The sequence below is a fragment of the Scardinius erythrophthalmus genome (assembly GCF_964197995.2).
Source record: "Scardinius erythrophthalmus genome assembly, chromosome: 7".
NCBI classification, from domain to species: Eukaryota; Metazoa; Chordata; class Actinopteri; order Cypriniformes; family Leuciscidae; genus Scardinius; species Scardinius erythrophthalmus.
Window position 1 is genome coordinate 12498737 of NC_138227.1, and position 27322 is coordinate 12526058.

Below are 27322 nucleotides of genomic sequence, written 5' to 3' on the forward strand. Positions count from 1 at the left end.
TGATCCATGGATATTGACATGCAGCCAGGAATCGTGTTGCCTGACATGTGTGCCTGATTTCGACGCCGGGGAAATACATAAAGCAAATTTGCCCGTGAACATTTTATAAATACAATATAGGTAGGTCTAAATCCGGGTGATCACTTATTTCAGTGTTCAATGACAAATATTTAATTGATGAGTTGTTAATACAATATATAACAATACAATACATAGGGTATGATTTTACACCTAAATTCAGCATATTGACTTAAAATGATAACTGCAAATCCACCTTTCGCTGGGGCTCAGTTGTTTCTGTGAATTGCAGCGATCAGTTTGCTCCTCTGTTCTGTAGCTTTCGGCAGTCTGTAAAAATATATGTCCGATTTCTCATCAAATCTAGTTGTACAGTCAATCGCAAAGCTCTTTCCCGCTTTATATGTGTTTTGTGTGTTTTTCGCATGCATCATTCATGCTGAAAACAACTTTTTGCCACTCGCTGCGTGTAACTGCAGGCACTCCAGCCGACGGTGACGTCACGCGCGTTCCCTCTATAGCAGGGATGGGCAACTCCGGTCCGGGACGGCCACTGTCCTACAGAGTTTAGGTCCAACCCTGAAAAAAATCACCTGTCTGTAACTTTCTAGTAATCCTGAGGACCTTGATTAGCTTGTTCAGGTGTGTTTGATTAGGGTTGGAGCTAAACTCTGTAGGACATTGGCTCTCCAGGACCGAAGTTGCCCATCCCTGCTCTATAGGAACCTGTGGGAGGGGCCAACATTATGACATCATCCCAGGTTCAGAGTGATGAATTATTATAGCGGAAGCAGGAGATGGAGGAGATCTTATTTCTGAAACTTACTGGAAGGACTTTAGAAGTAGGGCAAACTGGATTAACTTCCACCTGCACACCATCATACTGTCTTCAGTGATGATAATTCAAATGTATGTTATTAAAGACAAAGTGTTTTTTCGTTTGTTTGTTTTGAGTAAAGGAAGTGCTGCGCTTATTCAAAGAACCAGTTCTTTATTTGAAGAGCTCTTTTCCAAGACGCGATAAACGCCTTTTTTTTTTTTACAAAAATTAGTTTGTCATGTCATTTTGCTGTGTACTGAACCTATTCACTTCTCCATCAACATTTCATGCCAAATCACTATATTTCCTTGTTTAAAATGTACTGCAAGATGCAGTTCCTTTCCAAACCGCGATAAGCACCGAACCAATTTTTAGCCTAAACGCGATACATCCTCTCGACTAATCAGAATTCGGTGAGCGTTCTACGCAATCCAACATGGCGGCGCTCTGAACAGAGCTCTGAGAGACGTGACGAGGGAAAGTTTGCGCTCGTAAGCTGCTTTTACATAATGATGCAACATCGACTTGTTTTTATTTGTTTTATGTAAAACGGACAATGGTTCTACTTTTTATGGGTTCGACACTTTACTGAATGCCAATGTATTTATTACTGACTGACTTGCCTATTGAATATCGTTATCATTATTGAATATTTTTAATAATTTGTTTTTTCATGCATATGTAGTGGACAAATTGGTCCTACTTGTTACAGGTTTGACACTTTACTAAAAATGACTCTGAATGTATTATTTTTGAAAAAAAAAAGATGGATTTATAGCGTTTAAACAATAAATTAACTCAACAATATTGTTGTTTGATTTAATAATCATTGTTCAACATGTTCAGACAGAGCCAAAAAAAAGCAGTCCAAACTGTGTAAAGGGTGACCAATAGTATTTATGTCCATCGTATGCACACTTCAGAATCTCGCTGGAAGCAGAAAGTCATCCGAGTACTTTTTGCATACTCTTTTATGAGTACTGTGAATTCGGACATATTTCTTTTGTCACATACTGTTTTACGCCTACTATATAGTAGGGAAGTATGTGATTTCGAATGCAGCCATAGCTTTCCTCAGGTAATTTACAGTACAGATCTTTAGTGTTCATTTATGTGGGTGTTTACTTCCTCGACATGACAAAACAGAATCCTGTTTAATTTTAACAGCTTTGACAAATTTAGCACATGTGAAAATAATTTAGCATATTTAGTGATAATTGTATTGCCTGCAACTTTATTGTTTATAAAGGGAAGAGGAAATTAACAGTTAGGAGAGTGAATCCATTGACAAGAAAATTCCTGAAAGGAATGTCACACGTTAAAATGAGACCATTAGAATTGATCTAGTCTTTTATTTTATATAAAAAAAAAAATCACACACCATAAAAATTACATGTACAAAACTATAAGATCTTAAATTGATTTATGTACAGTTACAAAAGAAAATGGCAAAATAAAAAGTGACCAAACAAATTAACATGTATACTTGTGCTCCCATTTGAGACTGCTGCCGTCATCTGTTTGTTGCTTTCAGTCCTTTGAGTTTCAGTTCTCACTGGGCAGGAGGGTCATGGATGACACTGTAAATCCAGTTGAGATGGAGGAGGATGAGGGGGAGGAGGAGGAGGAGAAGGGCAAATTGATGAAAGTGCAGGAAGCACAGACATGCTGTTTACTTTGTCCCATCTGAGTTTCCTCTCACTGGTGCAGTTTGCATGACTGAATGGGAGGAGGATGATGAATATCTAGAGGAAACGAGAGAGAAACAAGATCAGAGCCCTTGGCAGAAGGTGTGAAGCGTCTGAAGAGATAAGAAAAGACTGCAGCCCTTGCCTAGTCATCGTGGAGCGGCTCGCAGGTCAGCTAACATACAGTTTAGAAGAATGATTCAGTTCAATACAATTTAAGCTCTATCGACAGCATTTGTGGCACGATTACCAGAGTGAATTTATTTGTATGGAAAAATATCTATCTATCTATCTATCTATCTATCTATCTATCTATCTATCTATCTATCTATCTATCTATCTATCTATCTATCTATCTATCTATCTATCTATCTATCTATCTATCTATCTATCTATCTATCTATCTATCTCTATCTATCTATCTATCTATCTATATCTAAATTTTGGGGTTTTATTTAATGCGAAGAAGTATTAAATGAAATGAAAAGTTTTAAATGAAAGAAGTATCTCATGCTCATTCATTCATTCAAACATTCATTTGATCAATAGCACAGTAAAAACTATAAAAACAGAAATATTACTACAATTTAGAATAACTGTTTTCATTTCAATACATTACTCCAGTAACCATTTACTCCAGGATCACATGATACAGTTAATTAAAAATTAACTAAATACAGAGTTTTAGACTTATCATCTTCAGATTTTAAACATAAAATGTTTAGACATGTGGCTTTAGCTGTAGTGCATTTCTAGATTGCTACAGGGTCAACTTCAATTTTATTTTCATGAAGATGTTTCATAAAAATAAATTTCTAATAACTTTACAAAACTTTAAAGCTATTTATAACAATTTTTTTCATTATGACAATAATTAATTCTACATTTACAATAAACTACAATAAACAATAAATTGAAATCTGAGACATTATAACTGCCTATATATAATAAAACACCAATATATTAAAATATATAAAATATGTATGTATGTATGTATGTATGTATATATATACCTGTATATATATATATATATATATATATATATATATATATATATATATATATATATATATGAAGAGTTCAGATGCAAAAGCCTCTAAGTGCCATCTGAAATTTTCTTCTAGAATGATCATTTTTATCAAGCTCGTATATTTAAGTTAAATAATTTCACTTAAATGGCAATAAATACATACATACGCTAAAAATTAAAGGGCATAGTCAAACAAATTTATCCTATGACCAACTTTATGCCACAAATCCTGTCAACTGAGCTTAACTTCATAGTCTGAAGTCTTCAAAGACCAGAGGGAGCGGGTAAAATTGGCTTTCATAAGTGGAGATTGTGACATCTAAAATTATATTGATCTTATATGCATAAAGGAACAAAAGGAATCAACAGCAGTGCTGGCATTCTCTCAAATCTATGATGGTGGTCTCCTCTTTGGGCTTCTGGACCCTTTGGATGGGAGAACAGCTGATATAAATGTTAATTTGTTGGCAGGAGCAGCAAACGGTGCCGCCAAGCTCTGGAAAGCTTGAGAGACCATGAAAGCAGCCGGGATTAGACGAAATCTCTGCCAGTGACACGACCCCGTGCCTTTTCTGCTTCTTTCAGATAATGTATTCGCCGACACCACCTTCAACAGCTCAACACCTGGACAAGGACCTCCATCCATGCAAACACCACAATCAGTCTTATATCAAAACCTAAATGAACGTCCATCAATATTGATCTGAGCATGTCACGAGTGATTTATTTTTAGCTCGGCCCTGACAAAAGAAAATTCATCGGCATGAATTTGGCCTCTAGAGCGGCCATATGCTCCAGCCAAGCGTGCTCAGCTCTGAGACAGATTCTGGATGTTTCACACTGCATGTGGCCTCCGAGATGGTTCTGTCTGGAGCCTCGCGGCGTAGATGTGATAGAAGACCGAGCACACAACCAAAATCATCTAAACACAGCTAAGATCAACAGCTCCGGGCATTTGCATATTAAGTGAAGTTTCTGTTGCTGCTTGTTTTTAATCTCAGCCGTTTTCTTCTCTCACCTACCCAGAAAAAGCCGCGCGGTTCCGGTGTTTAATCTTGTTAGGTGAAAAATGAATGTTTTCAGTTTGGAGTGTGACGACGTAAACAGACTACTTAAGATATATGGCAGTTAATACAAAGAGAAAAGACATGCCAGTTGTTCCGGTGAAGAGACTATTTCAAGTATAAGAAAGAAGATAAATGAACTTCAAACTACAATCCCATTGTGTCATAAAAACTTGATCCCTCAGCTCTTCAAATGCTTGCCCCGAAATCTATTTACAGTGAGGAAAATAAGTATTTGAACACCCTGCTATTTTGCAAGTTCTCCCACTTGGAAATCATGGAGGGGTCTGAAATTGTCATCGTACAGTAGGTGCATGTCCACTGTGAGAGACATAATCAAAAAAAAAAAAAAATCCAGAAATCACAATATATGATTTACTAAAAATCAGATAACTATTTATTTGTATGATACAGCTGCAAATAAGTATTTGAACACCTGTCTATCAGCTAGAATTCTGACCCTCAAAGACCTGTTAGTCTGCCTTTAAAATGTCCACCTCCACTCCATTTATTATCCTAAATTAGATGCACCTGTTTGAGGTCGTTAGCTGCATAAAGACACCTGTCCACCCCATACAATCAGTAAGAATCCAACTACTAACATGGCCAAGACCAAAGAGCTGTCCAAAGACACTAGATACAAAATTGTACACCTTCACAAGGCTGGAAATTGCTACGGGGAAATTGCCAAGCAGCTTGGTGAAAAAAGGTCCACTGTTGGAGCAATCATTAGAAAATGGAAGAAGCTAAACATGACTGTCAATCTCCCTTGGACTGGGGCTCCATGCAAGATCTCACCTCGTGGGGTCTCAATGATCCTAAGAAAGGTGAGAAATCAGCCCAGAACTACACGGGAGGAGCTGGTCAATAACCTGAAAAGAGCTGGGACCACCGTTTCCAAGGTTACTGTTGGTAATACACTAAGACGTCATGGTTTGAAATCATGCATGGCACGGAAGGTTCCCCTGCTTAAACCAGCACATGTCAAGGCCCGTCTTAAGTTTGCCAATGACCATTTGGATGATCCAGAGGAGTCATGGGAGAAAGTCATGTGGTCAGATGAGACCAAAATAGAACTTTTTGGTCATAATTCCACTAAACGTGTTTGGAGGAAGAAGAATGATGAGTACCATCCCAAGAACACCATCCCTACTGTGAAGCATGGGGGTGGTAGCATCATGCTTTGGGGGTGTTTTTCTGCACATGGGACAGGGCGATTGCACTGTATTAAGGAGAGGATGACTGGGGCCATGTATTGCGAGATTTTAAGGAACAACCTCCTTCCCTCAGTTAGAGCATTGAAGATGGGTCGAGGCTGGGTCTTCCAACATGACAATGACCCGAAGCACACAGCCAGGATAACCAAGCAGTGGCTCTGTAAGAAGCATATCAAGGTTCTGGCGTGGCCCAGCCAGTCTCCAGACCTAAACCCAATAGAGAATCTTTGGAGGGAGCTCAAACTCCGTGTTTCTCAGCGACAGCCCAGAAACCTGACTGATCTAGAGAAGATCTGTGTGGAGGAGTGGTCCAAAATCCCTCCTGCAGTGTGTGCAAACCTGGTGAAAAACTACAGGAAACGTTTGACCTCTGTAATTGCAAACAAAGGCTACTGTACCAAATATTAACATTGATTTTCTCAGGTGTTCAAATACTTATTTGCAGCTGTATCATACAAATAAATAGTTAAAAAATCATACATTGTGATTTCTGGATTTTTTTTTTTTTTAGATTATGTCTCTCACAGTGGACATGCACCTACGATGACAATTTCAGACCCCTCCATGATTTCTAAGTGAGAGAACTTGCAAAATAGCAGGGTGTTCAAATACTTATTTTCCTCACTGTATAATTCACGGCAATCAAGTCTAGATTTGTTAATATCTTTCGATTGCCCTGAAGCTTCTCCTAATTTTTGAAATATATCAACACCACTGTATTCAAATATGCTCTATTGTTCAAAACTTTTGGGTCTGTAAAAAAAATATTTATTTATTTTTATTGTTCAGCAAGGATGCATCAAATAAATCAAAACATGACAGTAAATACACTTATAGTATTACAAAAAGTTTTAGATTTCAATTAAATGCTGTTCTTTTCATCAAAGAATCCTGTTTCCACAAAATAAATAAATAAACAGCAAAACTGTTTTCAACATTGATAATATTGATACATGTCTCTTAAGCAGCAAATCAGCATATTATAATGATTTCTGAAGGATCATGTGACTGAATAATAGAAGGCAGATATTTTTGTTGCGGTAATATTTCACAATATTACTGTGTTTACTGTATTTGTATCTAATAAATGCAGCTTTGGTGGACTTCTTTAAAAAAAAATGTAAAAAAATATTACCTACCCCAAACTTTTGAACGGTTGTGTAAATACTTTGTTTATTTATTTTTTGAACAAAAGTACTGTACACATTTAAAAGTATGTTATTTTATTTATTTTTTGTTCTGTTGGCAGTGCAATTTCTTTTAATCAGCCAATCGAGAGGACTTTTTAAAGACTAATCCACGCTTAAATTAAATTGATGAAGAACTATACTAAACCCGTAGATGAAAACTTTAGCGTAAACAAGTCCAATCTTTTTCATCAGATAACGAGGACGGTATTCAACACTCAGAGAATCGTATTACTTGGTTTGGCTGCCATTATAGCTTTCATTATGAGTTATATTAGCACACCTTGATTCTCGTCAGCACTATTGATTCTGCAATTAAATCCAGCCGACCATTAGATATCAAATAAAGGAGTCTTTCAATGGATTTTGTGCAAACCCAGGGGCAAACAGTGAATGACAGCTGGGTATAAATCACAGAAAGCTCTTTAATAAAACAGCAGTCTGTCATGCAAATGACACACAGGGGAATGACAGCCACATCACTTTCCAAAAGAGAGAGATAAGTAAACTCCATTTCAAATCTAATGCTAACCTATTTAATTGACGCATAATGTTCATCTTTTTCTGCATACACTGAGTGTAAATAATAATAATAATTATTATTTTTACTAAAAAAAAATGCTACAGTAAAAACCTGTTAATTGGTGAACTATGAATTATATGTATGGTAAAAACAGTCAAATAACATTCTCAGAAGTCCCTGCGTGACACATCACATGATTACATATTTAGATTTTCATAATATTTTTATTATCAGCAATGCACCATGTTATGTTGTATTTTCTGTATTTTATGTTTATTGCATTATTATTTTAGTGTAGTGTGTAACCCTAATGTTTTTTTTTTTGTTTTGTTTTTTTTGTCTTTGCGTGTATGACACTGTCTATATATGAATGTTGGCTATAATTTATCTGATTCATCATGTCGCTTTCTATTTTGTCATCTGTATTATCATGGTGGTTATCAGTATATGTTAAGGTAAAAACAAAAGCAGATTTTGTCCAAGATTAACATTATATCACTTACTGATCCATCTGGTTATAAAATATAGCACCAATATGTCATCCTGAAAATGTTCAAATTAGGTGAAATCTCTGAAAAAATGCTTGATCAACATCACAGTAACCTGGTGCATTCAAATAAAAGTTGGAGAAAACTCTCAATTTGGTGAATGTTTCTAAAACTTAAATCGAGGAAAGAGTTGCTATATTACTGGAATGTGTATTAACAAACATATTAACATTATGAATAATCCATCAATTTTCCAAACCACCTGTCCTTTATAAAATTAAATATATATATTTTTTAAATGTATTTCTTCAAATCACAAGCCATGGAATGTGGGTATTATATCCTGGCTGTTGCAATATTCGGAAAGGATTTTACAACCTTAAAATCCAGTGTGACCTCCGAACGAACGAAACAAGATGCATTTGGAGAAGTCAAAGTGGGCGACCATTTAAATCCATCTGATTAATCTAAGCAGTGAGTAAATTCGCGTTTTCTCTGACCCTATGAGGGGAGCATCTGGGCTCATGGAAAGGGCAAATTCGTGAGTCATTATATGTTTCATTCCTAATTTCAATTAGACAGAAAACGCATGCTGAAGGGTCTCCAAGAAACAAAACATTAGCAACAAAACCAGCAACGAACCGTTAATTTCGAGGAGCGCGGCTGTACTATGTGATTAACAACGTTTTGGTAATTACCAATTGCGGAGTACTTATCTCAAAGAGGTGGAAGGTGGAACAAAGAATTAAGGTATCAGCAAACATCCCCTCTGGGTGAGCAGACATAGGCCAGATAACATCGCCGTGAACTCCTTCAACACCGTGTTCACAGAAAACAACAACAACAAATCACAAGAACAGCTAATTAAAACAGCAGCAACTATGCTTTTCCCAACTCCTATCCAATCCAACACTGGTAAAGGACATTTCAAGGTCTTTACCATGAGCCAACAGTCTAAACCAGAGGTGAGATTGCATTTACGATCCCGATATAATGAATTATTACATATCAATATGTAAAACTGCTCTTGTAAGTGTAATTTCTGTTTTAATGGCATTTCTGTGATTAAATGGCAAATATGTAATCAAAACGGACAACCTGCATAAGCGTCTGTGGCAGCAAAATGTGTTCAGTGAGCTTATCGCTGTGTCATCGGCATGGTGAAGTGATTAGTCACGTAATGATTTTTTAATTGGCGAAGAAATGAGGCTTGACAAGTCAAAACGAAATGCTAAGTGTGGCGAAGGGGTGCCAACAACTAAAATACTGTGTAATTGCAGTTCAGTTGGACTTAAATATAACAACTTAGATGCACCACTGAGAAAAGAAGGTCTGAAATAAAGCTTAGTCATAGAAAATGTATATTTTTTAGCATCATTACTCCAGTCTTCAGTGTCACATAATCGTTCGGACATCATTCTATTATGCTGATTTGCAGCTCAGGTAACATTTATTATTATCAATGTTGAAAACAGTTGTACTGCTTGATATTTTTGTGGAAGTTGTGAAACATTTTCATTAGGATTCTTTGAATAGAACAGCATTTATTTGAAATTTTATGTTTTGTAACAATGTAAATGTCTTCGTTTGTGATCAGTGTAATGCATTGTATGCATTATTGCTGAATAAAAGTATTACTTTCTTTTTAAAAAAAAAAAATTCCCCCAAACATTTAAACAGTAGTGTATAATTTATGTCACAGTTAGAAATGATTGCTCATTTTTCTCTCAGCTATTGTTGTTAGATGCCTGAATAGCTATATGTAGATAGTTTGTCAATGGCCCCTACATAATCAAGATGGTATCACAGAGGCAAATCTCAGTCGACACATGAGTCCTGATAGCTAGGGTTGATTCACAGCTTTAAGCATTGAAACAGGGGAATAAACATCTCAATCCATCTTAACTTTGCATCTCGAACTTTTAACTGCTCTCGTTCCTCAAAGTCATGGAAAAGAAGCAGAAGCTTTGATTTTGGGATCAATAGCCACGTGAAGCGCCAATCGTTGGCCTGTCAATTTATCCTTGTCAGCTCCTTTAACAGGAAGACTTTTAAACAGAATCCCACTGATTGCGTATAACACCGGCATCAAACACCTTTCTCAGGTCACAGACAGCCAGGCCACATGTGTCATCAAATTCAATCAATATTTAATCAAGAGAGTTGCAACTTAATCGACAGCTAAAGTTTTTGAGTGCTGTTTATTCTCTGACAATACAGTATGTAACCATTAAAGGAGAACTCCGGTCAATTTTAACATTGAGGTCATTTTTTTGTACATTTGGAGTGCTGTCAATACAGAGAACAACGACAAAAATCGGTGTTGCCTACACCGAGTTATTCTATTTTTTAAAATTTGCACCCTGTTGACTTCAATGGGGCAAGTACTAAACCTGCTTTTAGCCTCTTAACATCCTTGATGTGTCATTACAAGTGCCCAGCTAATGTGAGTGATTCCTTCTGAGTGAACACGAGTGAATCTGACTGCAGTAGATGTGAAAGATATATATAAAAATGATGTTATTTAAGCCAGCGCAAATACCTGTGTTTACATCCTGTTTTCGGTTGAAGTCCAAAGTAATCGATTGCCGAGTTCACGCGCGTGATCATAGGTAACTAAACCTATGCGCGTGAATTCTACTGCAGTCAGATTCACTCGTGTTCACTCAGAAGGAATCACTCACATGGCTGTGCACTTGTAATGACACATCAAGGATGTTAAGAGGCTAAAAGCAGGTTTAGTACTTGCCCCATTGAAGTCAACAGGGTGCAAATTTTAAAAATAGAATAACTCGGTGTAGGCAACACCGATTTTTGTCGTTGTTCTCTGTATTGACAGCACTCCAAATGTACAAAAAAATGAGCTCAATGTTAAAATTGACCGGAGTTCTCCTTTAAGTATTAAAACAAAAAGTATTATATTACACATAATATTAACTAATTTTGCTTCTCGTGTAAATTTCCCTTGATTTAAGAATTTTTAGATATCTGTACGGGAAAACAAGACAAAAATGCTGAGTAAGAAAATATTTTTTGTAGCGAACAATGAAAGAGAGATCACTTGAGTACGTTTTTACAAGAAAATAGTAGGTATTTCTATAACTTCAAAATTTCATGTTTAATTAATTGTTACCTGCAGATTCTTTGTAATTATTTCTGAAATTATAAACCAACTTTTTTGGGGGGTTTTTGTTGACGTGCTATTTCGATGGATTGGTCAGTGTCTGAGTAACATTCCCTGGTGCATTTGGTTTGCGTGCAGCATCCTGTATATTTCTTTTGACATGCTTTGTCAGACCTCTGTTCTGACGTCACCAAGCATGAATGGTGAGGGAATTTTTAGCAACAGTTAAAAAAAAAAAATAAAACAGTATGATCAAATAATTCATGAGGCTTGTTGCACTGTTTCTGAGTTTGAATACAATCCTCATATCCACTGTGCAACAACTTATGCTGTTAAGTCACCTTAACCGTAATGTAAATTGTAAATTGTGAATGGCTCCATTATAACCTCTGCTTGACGTCAAGTCTTAAATGGGCGAAAATGTACATACTTGGCATTTACTATGGCCTTATGTTGGCATTTGTTTGCAGTCAGAGGTGATACTTGAAGATGAAAGGTACTGATTATGCAACACAAAAAAGTTAATTATATTTCCACATGAGTGATCATGAGTTTTGGTAGAGCTTCTGATACATGAAGCTGTGGTTCAAGACATTAGCTGATAGGAAAGACACAGCAATGTCAACACAAGAGCTGAGAGCTTCCTAATCACTGACTCTGATCTCTTTTGAGTGAGCGAACCTTAGTGAGCAAACCTTACTATATACATATATTAGACTCTTATGCTCATATTGCAAAATATTATTACAATTTAAATGTACTGTTTTGTATTTTAAAATTAGAGATGCACTGATTAAATTTTTTCTTGTGGGTCTCAGTAGGTTATTATTCAGGTAAGAAAGTGATCAAATGTAAAATAACACTGGATAGTCTTCATTGTAAAAGTTGAATACAGATTAATGTTTACAATTAAAGTAACACAACTTATTTAGTAACGAGCAGAGAGTGATTTTCTTTGTCTTTTGTTTTTTGATTAACATGACAGACAGCAGCAGGATTATTAGACTAGGCTACTGTATTTTTTTTTTAAAGATTTATTTTGGCGTTTTTTGCCTTTATTATGACAGGACAGTTAATTGACAGGAAGCAAAGTTGGAGAGAGAGAAGGGGATGGGATCGGGAAAGGCCCATGAGTCGGATTCGAACTCGGGACGCCTGAAGCGTAACTGCACTATTTGCCGCCGCGCTGCCCACAAGGCTATTGGCACAGACCAAGCTGGGCATTTTGACACAATTTTGTGTGTAAACCACTCATTTTGGTACTCACGACTCACAAGCTGCTTGAGACTGAGAGGCGGCTTGTTCGCTTCAATTATATACAGTACATGTAGATCAGTGGTGCGCGTGCTTTTGGTCTGAGCATGAAACTTGTGGGAATACTAAAATGATGCACAATACAAACACTATTAGCGAATGAGAGGAGTGAGTGAGAGGAGGCGGGTGTGTGTGTCACTTTGCCGACGGAGAAAAGAGTGCAAGATTACAAAGCTGATGTTGTTTCCTGTGCCGCTGGTAACAAAACCGACTCGGGCAGCTCGGAATCGGAAAGACATGAGACTGACCGGCCGGTCACCCGTCGGGACCGATCATTTGCATCTATACTGTAGATACAGTATTTATGTATACACATACACACAAATATAGTGGTATAGAGAGTGGCTTTTTTATACGTTGTTTTAATTGTTGTGATTTGTTTTATTTAAAACTAGATGGAATTGGAAGAATTACAATAACTTTGGATTCTATTATGTGTGTGTAAGATGAGCCCTATGTCACATACAAAAGCATTATCGAGAACATCATTCTACATAATTTTATTGACAAAACATTTATGTTGTTAAACCAGTGAGAACAATTATGAAAACTGATTGAATTTCGATGTATTGCATCTTGATAGAATATGTTTCATAAGTAAAATGTTAGACCCATTCAACTTTAAGGAAATGCTTCTAATGTTTCAGTTTGCATTGGCAGGTAGAGACACATTTAAGGTGAATATTCGCTTTTCAAAAGAGCAAGTGTATACTCACCCCTTCCAGTGAGGTGTTATTCTCGAACCCAAACCATCCAGTAAACAATGCATGCTGAAGTCGGCAGCAAACACATAGTCAGTCCCGGCCGCGGGGATGTAAAAGGCAATATGTTCCAAAAGCCAGCAATGGAGAACAATTATTGTGCTCCGTTTCCATTCGTTGCAGTAGTGGATTGAGTCCTCAAATATGTCCCGGTAGGAAACGGTTGGATAGTCCTTGGAATACAGTGTGAGAAGTGAACACTCAAGGGAGAAAGTCCAGTAGGGGTTCAGACAAATTATCCCATATTCCTCTCCCCATAATCGGATGACCTGGCGAGCTCTGGGATGGGTTGAAAACAGAGAGAGAGATATAGAGAGAGAGGCCAACAATAAACAAAACAGTTTCAAAACCCAAATGAAGAGCAGATGTCTCAGCTGGTAGTGCAGATTTTTTTTTGGAAATACAAACCCGAATAGAGAACAAGTGCATCTGTCACACTACACAGAACAGAGATGAAACAGAGCTGTCATATGCACCAGACAGAACTGCAGAAACTACGCCAGAACCCGTGTAAAGAAAAAAATGTGTTTGTTATGTGTAGGACAGTCTCTTTGTTTTCAGTCTCTCACAGCGAAGTTTTGACCATTTACAAAAATAAATGAACTTCATAAAATTCCACATAGCAGATGACTTTAGAAGAAGTAAAAAAGAAAGGTGGCATTACTCTTCAGGGATGATGGCTGTCTCTTGCGGGACAGCGGAAGGAGTCATCAAATTTTAAAGTCGCTCCAATCTCGTTGAACCCTCTTCTCGTCACTGACCTGTGGGTTTGCGGCGTCTAGGGAAGACAGGAAAACAGCCGTGAGGGATGGATGGGACTGTGCTAGTGACAGGAGAGAGCGTTCTCTCGCCTCTCTCAGAAGACCACTCAATGGGAGTCTGCTGGCAGAGGTGAAGGAGAACAGCCGGTCTGTGGTGTAGTGCAGCTGATCTTCTCTACTACCAAAACTACAATATAATGTGTCACAGAATAGATAAATAAGGGATAATATGCAATCAGCTGATTGTGAAAACAAGATAAACACTGATAAGGTGATCAGGAAGCAGAATAAACCCTGAAATATGATATCAAAATATCGTAGTAATACCGATATTGTAAATTTGATTTTTATCCCACTTATGTGGCTATACGCAATAAATAAATAAATAGACTTGACTTTTTGTGGCATTTAATTATAATAAATGTATACTTCAATGTATACTTTTTTTATCATATAGTATTAATGAAATAAAATGCCACTTAAGTGTGCTTAAAGAGAGTACACTTTCATGTCTGTTTCTTAAAGGGTTCAATAGTTCACCTAAACATGAATATTCTGTCATCATTTACTCACCCTCAAGTTGTTCCAAACCTGTATGAATTTCTTTATTCTGCTGAACACAAAAGGAGATTTTGAAGAATGTTGGTAACCAGACAGTTTCAGGTCCCCATTGACCATAGTATTATTAATATTATTATTTCCATACTGTGGAAGTCAATGGGGTCCACCAGTAGTTCTTCAAAACAGTTTCTTTTGTGTTCAACAGAAGAAAGAAATTCATACAGGTTTGGAACAACTTGAGGTTGAAGGTGAGAAAATTATGACAGAATTTTCGTTTCTGAGTGAACTACTCCTTTAAGTGCACTTTTAAAATGTGAACTTCGTAATAATGCCAAATTAAAAGTTGTACTTTATCAGTTTAAATCATTGTTTTATTAATATTTAGTTGAGCGCATGTAAAGTACATGATTATACTTTTAACTTAGTTTGTTATTTGATATTACTTCAAATTTCAACACATGACACCATAATTTACCATACATTTTCGTCAGTACATTTGGAAGTGCACGTGAAACATATTTCCAAGAATATAGTAAGTAATTATGAAATAACATATAAAGATGTACTTACGTTGGTTAAGTTTAAACTATGCATTATTTTCATTTTATTGCAATGAAGTGTCTTGTGCACTTATTTTATTTCCGTAATAAGTACTCTTCTTAAAAGTATGCTATAGTGTACAAGGGGGAATATTAATATGATTGATGAGATACGAGACTAGCAAAGCTGCTATCACAGAACAGGGACACGGGTCAAATATACTGTACAGTGGCAATTGACCAATCAAGATCAAATATTCTAGAGAGCTGTGTAATCCTGACTCTTATGCAGTGCCAAAACAAATTCTCTGCTGGTACGAAGTCTTTTGATTTACAATAAGCAAACGTCTTTCAGATGTCAAGATCTGTCACTACTCTTGCTGTTCAACTAATCAGCGAACTGTTTGTTGCACATGTAGAACAGAAAGTAAATACAACATACTATTTCATACACGGATTCCTCTGATGTATTATGTAATGCACAAAGCCATTTTGTATCACTCCATGTTGTTTATCGACCGTGTGTTGGTGGGATGCCATTTTTGGATCAGTAGCTATACAGAAATGCAATCCTGTGAGGTATATGTTGGCGCTTTTGAATCCAATGTTTTGTTTTGTTTTGTTTTGCTGTGAAAACGTATAGATATGTTAGGTAAAATATTATCACACATGCAATTAACATATGAGCATGACAAGTAATATGAGTGTTCAAATTCCTGTTTGTACATTTGCATAACGTAATTAAATTCATATGACATTGTTATTTGACATAATCAGCTCATAATACAATTCACACACTGTAGTAAAAACTAATTTTTTATAACTACCAAAAACATACCGTGTAGCTAATACTACATGATTTTCCCAATTATAATTGTAATTATAATTTCCCAATAATTTAAGTTGAGAAAACTTAATTTCTTTAGGTGTTACCAATTGAAGTATTTTTTTTAAGTTGATCCAACTGTTCCTCAAAAAGTGTCTGTTTGGACTGTTTGGAAAAAAGTCAGCCAATAATAATAATAATACAGTTTTCTAATTGTTTATACAAATTATAGATTTGATACACCAGGCTCAAACATTCAACCCTATTATTCAAGAAAAATTATTCACACATATTATCCACACATATGTTTATCTTTATATGCTTTCTTGCATGGTAACGGGGTTGAAACTAATCAGAAACCACATATAAAATTTATATTAAATGAACCAGCACATATTATGCACTAGTATATAGTATTCTACTATCTACTGAAGTTGCCTGTGAATATTATGTAGGTTAAGCCTCTAATTTTTCTAACAATTTACTGAAAAAGCTAATAAAAAAAATAAAAAATTCCCAGATCTTAAAGAGCCTGTCTGTGTCATCATGCTCCTTCAGACATAATACATTTTAATTCACATCCTGTGCCAACTTAGTTGATTGATGATTGCATTTAATTCGTGGTCATTAGGTGTCTGAGTGACTGACGGGATCAGGAGAATCATGGAAGTTCAGCCTTCTGCATCGCCAGCTCTTGACTGAATGGTCTTTATCGATTTAACGATTTAAGGATGAGGTCCTCTTGAATTCCATGAGCATTCATCTAGAAACTGCAATTACCTGATTGGACCCATAAATCCAAATTCCACAAAAGGAAAAGCTCTTCAAGGAATACCTAGACGTGGTCCATTGAATCAAGTGAATAGCTCTATTCCTGGCAATTACAGGAGTCTATATATGCACTCCGAGCAGCTGTAAAGTGCCAAGGCATTGTTAAACGCACGCTGTCAAGGGGTCATATGAATGTGCAATTACCTGAAAGCAACCTTAAGCATTTTAAATCAAACGACTTGCCTTTGGTTTTGGCGTGCTTGCTGTTGTCTGGTACCTAAAACTGTATTAACTACCGCCGGGTACACACTGCACAATTTTCCAAGTCATCGGATCGCTGTACCTCTCACACTGCACAACTGTCTGGGGTACCATTTAGTTGCTTTTGTGTGCACAGTACACAACATTTTAATACAATCACCGACAACTCTGTCTGGTGTACAAACTACATTTCACAACCAAACACAAGCAAGAATGGAGACAGGAAATAATGAAGCTCCGAATAAACATACTGTATAATCCTCCAACTCAATCTGGGACGGCATTAAAACAAACCATTTACCTGCTCATGACTCTGGAATCTTTCTGAAGTCCATAAAGAGATGCAAACAAGCTGTTGAAACTAGACGCGTCAAAGCGAACGCTCTTTCACTTTTCCCTTTGTCCTGTTCTCGACAGACTCAAGTGCGTGGAGTATGTCAGAAACTGAACGTGCATCTGTATACTGTATCCAGTGTAGACAGTGATTATAATGGGTTCTATTAGCTTTTCGACGCAATGCTCGCATCCCGTGTAGGCAAATGTCAGCCGTCAAGGACTGGATGCCAGTGGGAGGGCGCCTATGTATTGCTCTTGCTCTATCTTGCAAATATTCATTGAAGTCCTGTATCATTCTGTGTGACGTCACAGATCACACAATATTAAAATGAGCCATTTTTGGAGCTTGATTAAATAAATGCTTTGTTTTTAATAAGGGGGCATGTTTTAAAAGGGACATATCATGAAAATGTCCATATTTAAGTGCTATAATCAGGTCCCCGGTGCATCTACCAATCCAGAAAACGTGAAAAGTGACAACCCAGTAACTTTGTTTTGGTAAGCCTTTTTTTGCAAGTATTTAAAAAGATAAGCCGATCAGATTTCGTTACCCATCTGACATAGGAAAGGGATCTTATTATAATATTACTGCCCCTTAAACTGCATGTTTCCACCCACAGCGCCACTGTGGTTTGGTTTTCGCAAGTGACAACAGTGTAACCAGTTCTAACGCAATGGCAAAAGTTCATGCAAAGCATGCAAACTGTTCTGTTGTTGGTTGCACAGACGAGCACAGAACACTATTTAGAGTACCAGCCTCAGAGGAGACAAGAGAGCAGTGGATTTATTTTATTGTCAACGGAAATCCCCCAGAAACAGTAAGCAAAAACCTGCTTGTGTGCGCTAATCACTTCAAGCCGGAGTGCTTTCGCAACCTTGGACAGTACAAAGGAAGAATTGTTTCAAAGTTGAATCAATGTAACTCCACAACAGCAACAGAACTGTATCCACTAACCATTCAGAAACATCCCGGTTCAGTCTAAAAGTTGCAACCTCTTCCTAAGTCTCTCTGTAAGGCTGCACTCCGCTACTGGCTATTATAGATTTTGGATGAGTGTCATTATTTACGTGTTTGTTATTGCCTGAGTATCTGAAGCTCGTGTATAAGGATTGGCCCTCTTCTGAACAGGGGCAGGGAGCAGCAGCTCATTTGCATTTAAAGGGACACACACAAAAAAGGCGTGTTTTTACTCGCACTCAAAAAGGGGCAAATTTGACAAGCTATAATAAATGATCTGGGGGGTATTTTGAGCTGAAATTTCAAAGCCACATTCTGGGGACACCACAGATTTATATTACTTATTGTGAAAAAGGGCAATATATGCCACCTTTAAGCTATGAAACTTGCAGGATGTTTTAATGGTACCTATTATATGTCAAAAATCAATGCAAATTTGATCTCTCATGTCATGACCCCTTTAACAAATGTAACCTTTTTGTAAAGTGTTACCACATTTTCTTTGACTTACCTCCTTGCGTGTCTGTTGTGCTTGTACCCTCTTTTGAGGAAAGCGAAGGACGTCTCTTGAGCTCTATACAAGTTCTGGGATGGTGCCTTTGTGTGGGGGAGACTATGTCCTCACAGGTCATCTCTGAAATCTGCACAGCTGTCTCAGAGTCTGTGCCCAGCACCATGGCAGTGGAGTCTTTTAAACTGGCGGCGGCCCCAGCGGCCCCCCCTAAACCCGCTCCCGAGGCCTCCTGGCCCTCTACGATTTTGGAGCTGGAGCGCGGGACCTGCCCCGCCGCTTGACCCCCGTTTGTTTGCGAGCGTACGTTCGTCATGGCGGTTCCCTTTCCAGAATCTGCCCCCTGATGGCTATAGACTTTATATCGGATCATCAGGATGATGATGAAAACGAGGACTGATGCCACGATGATGCCTCCGATGATGATGATCATGGTGCCGCCCAGGAAATGGCTTCGGAGCGACTGGCACTGGCTGTACTCGGTCTCCGTGACAAATGAGACACACCCCACCTGGCGCGTGGCGGTCAGCGAGGTCATGCCATCGTCGTACACGGCCAGAACGCACAGATCATACTCTCGTCCGGATACGAGGTCTCGCACCAGGAAGTCGTAACTTGTAGAGGGAATCATTCTGCAAGAGAAGCAGGGAAGAGTAGAACATTATCATGTATTCCTCAGATAATACATGAATATAATTAAGATTAGCCAGCATGTGCATGTATTATCTACGGCCACATGATCAAATTAGAGAAACTTGAGTAATAATATCATAATTCTGAATATTATGGACATTATGTTCATCCTCAATGATGAATTTAATATACTGCAATGCAAGTTATTGCAGAACTACTTCCCATCATGAAATACAGAGCAGGCAAAAATGTACTCTTTATTAAAAGGCTCCATCAACATAAAGTCAAAATCAATACCCAAGATATTACATCGGTTTCCAATAAAATTTACTACATGCATAAGGTGTGCTGTAAGTGTAATGAAAATCTATAGGTGCAGTGTTAATATTTAAACAATATACAGTATAAATATGTTAGAGACTCTTCTCCCTGGAAAATCTTTAAAATAAAATAAAAGTAAAAATTCCCCGGAAATAAAAAGAAAAATATAAATAAAAATATACCTTGTATCTTATTGTATTCACTGTATCACATAATTTTATCAGACACTGCACCAAGATCACAACAAACAAATTTTGATTGGATTTGAATGTTTTATTATTATTATTTACTGTGCAATTACTGAGACAGTATGGAAAATACACTATTTGGAGGGATGTATTGCTCTGATTTGCACATACTACAGACAGTGTGTGTCTTAGTATTGCTTTTAAAATTATTACAATTACATTTTATATGCGACACTCTCCTTGGGGTTGACTTCGAGCGAGAAAATATTTTCTTTAAAGGGGTCATATAATGGTACATGCACTTTTACAAGTTGATTGCACTGAAATGTCTGTTGGCAGTGCCTGTACACAACCATCCTATCATGATAAAAATCCATCCAGTGGTTTTGTTTTAATCTCCTTATATGTTTGACCATCTCTGAAATCAAGCCGTTCGATATTGTGACGTCATAAGATCGTACGCCCCTCCCGCTATTGTGATTGACAGCCGTGTTTCAACACAAGACCCGCCCTGAGCGAGCTGTGACAGCCGTCGTCATAGTAGTCCGCCATTGTTGATATGCTGGAGTAGAATGGCGTCTAAGCGATTGTGGTGTTCTGTTCTTAGATGTAATAAGGAACACAGCAGTCATTTGGATGTTCCTAAATCCGAGCCGTTGAAGAAGCAGTGGCTGAGTTTTGTTTTTGAAGCGATATGCCCAAAGGATTGACGCGGGGATTCCCTCACGGGGATTCCCCACGATCGTCTGTGCTTTCATGTTTGCGCGAATCATTTCACACCAGACAGCTTCACAAACGAGAAAAAACGGATCGGTACCAACGTGTTCCTGCTGAACCTCCAGAAGATGTGAGTGTAATGTTTTATTAACCTTTATATTCGTATTTATATTAATCTTTGCGAAATTTGCAAACCTTGCTGCAGGCTTCATGATGAATGCGTCTAAGGTTTACACTCAGGGTACTTTACGGCATGTTTTCTATGTACGACGTTCTCAATATAATTCATAATCCCACGTTTATAACGAATAACACGTGGTTATTGTGTTAGATACAGTCAGAGAATGTCTAATACGGTGTACCCACAGAACAGAGGGGCGGGGTGAGCAAAGCTCATTATCATTTAAAGACACATGCACTGAAACGGCGTGCTGAAAACAGAGCTGTTTTTGACCAGGTAAAATTAGTGTTTTCTTACAATACTAATGAGAATTTTTAATTAAAGTATATTACAAACTTTTAATTTAGACCCTAAAGAATCATATTAGCTTGTACAAAAATGGCATTATATGACCCCTTTAAGATAAATAATGTAAGAGCTTGACACAATTAAACCTGCATTAAGTATTCTATTGCTTCAATTGACTATTCGAAAAGTCATTAGAGTTCATTGAGGGTAACTGAAAATTGACCATTTATCAAAGCAAACATTTCTGTGAATCTCTCAACTACAACGATTAGAGAGATTTCCAAGAACTATGGTACCCATAACACAGAACTCAACAGTCATTAGATTAAGTTCAGAGAAATCCTGGTTCTAGTTAATCTGTGCATTTTCCAAGCACTGATACTGTACATAATAATCCCACATATCATGACTAAGCATCAAAAATACCATTACAATTCGTGGTAGACCATTGTTGATCTCATTGTTAATGCATTGATATTAACATAACACATGTATTACACTGCATTTATAAATTGCATGTGAAATGCAAATGGTGACACTGAGGGATATTTTAGTATTAAATGAATAATCTTAAATCAGATTACTTGCACAGTATTGCTTGTTAAAATAAATCACTTGCTTTTATAAGAGCTTCTCATACCATCTCAGTCTGAAAAAAACAAAGTTCTGTCATGAAACTCTAGATGGCACAGGCTGATCCTTAACTCAATATGCTTGTACTCACATCGTCCTCTGTAGGACGCATCTGATTGGTTCCTGCTGTATCAGCAGCCAATGAGCTTGCTGCTCAATTTTCAAATACTTGGTCAGCATTTGCTAGCAGTTGCAGCAGAGGGCTTTCAGAATCCCTCCACCTTCCCCAGCTCCACCTGTATAGATCTGCTACGGGTAATTCATGTATGCTATTGTACAGCAGCAGCATACTTCCTCACAGCGATGTGTATTGGACGTAGCATGTCCAGTGCATGCTCTGAAACAGCAACAGCAGCAAAACAAATGCCAAGACCAAACCTAATATAAACGAATCTCATAAAATGCACAATATAAGCGTGCTGATTATTAAGTGGGAATCATAAAAGTTATTAGTGATGTCCCACTCATTGAGCCAGTGCTCAGATGGCAACACTGGAAATCTACTGTAAAAAGATTCTGCATCCAGGGATATTTTGATTGAGCAAGCATGCAACATTTGAACTGCTGAACCCGAGAGCAGAAAAAAAAAAGAAAAAAAAATACAGCCTTTAATTCCACAGAGGTCACTGGAAAGTCAAGTTAGATGATATGTTTTTTTCTCCCATACCTTTTTCACTAAGAGTATGATGGTGAATAAGAATATGGTGGTGTTACACATTTAGGTCAGCCAAAAAAAGAAAACCTCATGTTTATTTCAACCCTTTATGCTGTGATTTTTTTTTCTCTCTCTCTCTCTCTAGAACACAGAACTAGAAAATGTTATGCAGCTCCTGCCATTAAAGCCCCAAACAAGCCAAAAATTACAGCTTTATGTGAAAAAAAGACTGAAAAATCAATTAATGATCCACACTCTTATTAGGAAAAAAAAGGTTTGATGTAGTTCAATATAGAACCCTAGAGTTCTTAAGAACCCTTTATGCCAAAAAAAGGTTCTATATGAGGGTAAATGTCTTAAATGATTACTTTTATGTATTTTTTTTTTCTACAAGCTGCTTAATAATTAATTTAAACTAAATCCATAAAATGATCCCATGATGGGAATCCCTAAAATGTTTTATATTTGAAGTGCCTGACAGAACCCTGTTTTATACAGAACCTTTGAGGTAACCTATATAGAGTGCATTTTAGGGGCTGTTCACAGAATGCATTTTTCCAATCCACTGCTCTATTTTTCCATTGTTTGATGTGTTTGACCGTTCCGCTCACGTCTTGCGTCTTTTGCAGTGTCTCGTTCGTGTAAAAATGTGGCGCTCAAGTTAAAATGCTAAAATAACAATGATAAATTGAGAAATATGCATCATGTTACAACGTGGCAAAGGAAAAACAAGCAACTTCTGGTTATTGATTTTAAAGCCCTCTTTGAAGTGTTCTTATTTGCGTCCGTCCTTCTGTTCATTCATCAAGAAACTGTGCCTTTGTTTTTCCCATTGAAGATGACATGCGTCAGATCCCTCAGCACCTTAATTCATTACTCAAACACACTTCACACACGCTCGCCTCATTTGCATGCAGTCGAGGGCCTTTCCTTTCTCTATGATATTAGGGCCTCCAGTAAAGTCTCAAGTTATTACAGAGGTATTCCAGGCAAGAAAATATCTGCTAATAATGAACCAAAACATAATACAATAGAGGACTGTGTGCAGCTACGACACAATACAAATGTTCAAATTAAAACACCCAAAATTTGGTGAACAACTGAGAATCCTTTTTTCTCTGGTGCCACACAAATCAAAGCCGTTCTCCATTTTTGCAAAGTGGTTTATTGTTGTCATACTCGATTCTGTTTGATAAAGGCTGGAAATAAAGAAAAACAGTATGGAAAGACTGTAAGTTTGAGTTTTTAAAACACACCTCACTGATTCTTCAACGGAAACATGCATTACGAAGTTATTCAAATAATGTCCTTGAGGGAATCACGTCCTCCAATCCCTGCATTCAACCAACAGTAATAAAACACTGCGGCATGAAAATAACACGACTGCTAAGCATAACACTGTTAGCGCACACCTGCCACAAACCTCAGTCATTTATTAACTTTACTGAAAATAAAATATAAGAAAACTATGCTCTCAAAGAGATATGCTTTGGGGGAAAAGCAGTTTATTTAATTGGCGAGGTGAAACATTATCATAAAATATTTGACTTTAAGTAACACCTAGATGCTAGTAAGGAATTGCCTCATTTGTCATTCTCACAGACAAATGATGCACAAAATACAACATATGCTGCTTTTTTTAGCAGTTCGGGCTAAAAAAATCGAACAAAATGTGCTGTAAACCTATTTGTCAATGCAGTTTTTCACAGTATATGCTTTTATCAGGCAATATAAGCGAACTTATAAACTCAAAAAAATGTACAAAAAAGAATCAACTCACAAGAGAACTTGCCCATAAGAGTAATTTGGTTTGCAATTTGACTACGCAACATTGGTCATCCTGTAGGTCTATGTTTTTGATTTTCTAAAAATAATAGATTCACAAGAGTCATTTATTTCAGGAATCAGGCTATGCTCCTTCCACCGTCTGATTCACTAAATAAAACCAACATATAAGAGTAACTTTTTTGAGAATAAGGGAGCATTAGTCCACACAGTAGAGGTAGTGACCCAAAAACATTGCACGCATTGCAGATTTTTCCAACACGGGTGCATTTTTTCCATACGTTAGCATCCACTAAGCTTATTTATTTGTAAAATTATCAGCGCTGTAGTCTCCTGCGTACCTGACCAGTTTGTTAACAAGGGTCTGCTTGGGGAGCATCGCTGAGTTCAATCTTTCTGTACGTGCGAGCAGAATCCTGCCACAGCAAGATTGCCTCTCGCAGGTTATGATCTCAATGCTGCTCAGTTTCAGGGACCAATTTATTACACCAATTTAGCTCATATCAGGCCACAGCTAAAAGCACGCCTGCTAACTCGCAGCTTAAAAGCTATTCGTTACAAAATGCTTTATTCTCATTGCATCAAGGTAATAATCAGGCTCTCAAAATTATATGTACAGTCAGCAGTTAAAACAAACTGAACCAGAATCGATGAAACTGTAGTTTATTAAACTACAAGCTAGTCATAAAATTAATTAATCAGTCAAGCTAAACTTTTAAAAAAGCAGTTAGCTCGCTACGCTACTAACAAAAGGTAGATAGCTGCTAAAAGCTATTCAAGTAGTTCATTTAAAAATAACAAATGCAGAAATCTTAATTAGGGTGACTGTATTTACATTTTTAACTTTATTTAGTGTGGAATGTTGCTGTTTGTGCATGAAAAATGTCTTTTATTTCTGAACTCCCTGAAACACCTTGATCGAAGTCGAGTTTTCTTATGGGAATGTACACGTCACAATATTCCTCATTTAAATAATTCCCGCTCAAGGCATACACAAAAAGGCTTGGTTGAGTTGTGTTAGTAGTGTGTTGAATCTTGTAGTTACGATAAGGGGCGTGGCATTTCTGAAACACGCCGGAAGCAGTTGACCAATCATAACACACTGGTCCAACTGACCAACCAGAGCACAGTGCGCTTTTCAGAAGGAGGGGCTTCATGGAGACAGGAACTAAACAGAGCATTAATGACAGGCTGAGAAGAGAGGTGCTGCAACAATGTCAAATATGTGATTTTTTTTATTATTATTTTTTTATATATATATATATAATCAATATATATATGTTTCAGGAATCAGGCTAGCCAGGTTGTGCTGCATGTTTTTGATTGACTAAAAATAACCAACTCGTAAGAGGAATTGGCCTATACTGGACATGCTATATGTATCAATTCATTAATTTTATACATATATACCCCCCCCCCCCCCCACACCCCTCTTTTTTTAGCATATTTTTAAGCATATTTTTTGTATTTATATGAAGCTTCAGAACCTTTTTCTAGTGGAATGCAACATATATTGTTTATCAATATGTTAACAAGATAGAGATTGATGAATTAACTAAGATGTTTCTATGGGATTGGTGGATTGAAGTCTGACTTAAATGTCACAGGCAGCATTGAATATGTACCAGCTGATATCTGATTCCGGACTGTGGAAGCACACAGACATCAAGCCAGACACACAGAACGTTCTTCTGCCCAGTATAGAACTCAAAAAGACATTGAACTCAGTTGGACGTAAAAAATATTTCAGTTAAACTCTACATAAAACAGCACATCACATTATGGAAGTAAAGTATATCTTAAAAAATTGTGAAATGTGAGTGTTAGAAAGCAGGGCTGCCAACTCTCACGCATTGAGCGTGAGACTCACGCAATTTATACTTTTCACACGCTCTCACGCCACACATCCATTTTCTCACGCAAAGAAAAATTGCGGAGCAAAGAGGTACTTTTAATATTAAACTAATTCTCAGCTCTTATTCCGTCAATTTTATTACGAAATTCAAACAAAAATACGTTTGGCGCTTGTAAATGTAACGTGACAGATCGCTGAGCGCCTCAGTTCAAGTGCACGTGAACCGATCATCTGTTACTTTTTTATTTAAAGATGCAGTACAATTTACCGAAAGTATACATAATATCGACCAATTAGTTTTTTTCAACCACGGAAAGAGGTCAATATATAACAACAGGAGAACAATTATGTCACATAACGTTACATTTACCTCAGGAAAGCCATTTAATGACCATAGTATGTTAACTGAATAGAAAAAATAGATAGAGAGGAGATTTTGCTGAGTAGCCTTCTATATTACATATTTATTATATTTTTACTTATGTCATTAAATAATTGTTATTATAACAAAAACTGCATTATATTTAATTTAATTTGTTATTTTTAACCTTTAATAATACCAGCAGATTGGGCCCTGTTTACAGCATTAGGTGAGATTAATTTTTTGAAATAAAATTTTAAATAAACATGTATCCAAATTAGTCAATATTGAATCAAAATCGGAATCAAATCACAAAAATGGAATTGAAATCTTGAATTTTTTGTCAAGCAATAATAAAAACTGTATCCTACCAGTCATTGTACAATGTAAACATTGTAACATGTTGTCACTAAACTTCATACAATTCTATTTAGTTACCAAATGTCTTGACAATCACAATTACACTTATTGTGATGCAATATTTGTTTTTACATACCCCCCCCCCCCCCCCCCCCCGCCAAAAAAAAAAAATCTCACTCCAAGCTAAACTCAAAAGTTGGCAGCCCTGTAGAAAGTCAACACCCACATTTGAGGAGGCTGACCAGAAGATGAAGGCTGAAGGTCAAGCTCACCCTAGAGAGCATCCTGACATATTCCAATGGTGACGCTTCTTTTTTAAAAATCTATTATTATGGCTATTATTGCTGTAACCTTTACTACATGAAGATTAACCAGCATTAAATTACAATTGTAGACTACTCACACAATTTTAGAAAGGCCACATTCCCTACAACACCAGAATGCCTGAAAAGCTATTTGGCTATTGGTTTACATTCAAATGAAAATAGAAATAAAACAAACAATACATTGACATCCAAATCCACTTTTGGTTTAATGTTTAATTCAATGCTTTACTTGTCTGTCACAATAATGTAATGTTTTCTTTT

The 27322-nt window shown here is 37.0% G+C and overlaps 1 protein-coding gene across 1 annotated transcript in view; it reads right to left on the reverse strand.

Annotated features, from left to right (window-relative positions):
• Positions 1–2158: 2158 nt before the first annotated feature.
• LOC308693030 (leucine-rich repeat and fibronectin type III domain-containing protein 1-like protein) overlaps positions 2159–27322 on the reverse strand; it is a 110039-nt gene continuing 84875 nt past the window's right edge. Inside the window, exons 4-7 of the mRNA XM_081369727.1 lie at positions 18759–19390; positions 13899–14012; positions 13190–13513; positions 2159–2583 (exon numbers count right to left, since the gene is read on the reverse strand). Of these exons, the coding sequence (XP_081225853.1) occupies positions 13945–14012; positions 18759–19390 (700 nt within the window). The 3' untranslated portion in view covers positions 2159–2583; positions 13190–13513; positions 13899–13944. The remainder of the gene's footprint in view (positions 2584–13189; positions 13514–13898; positions 14013–18758; positions 19391–27322) is intronic.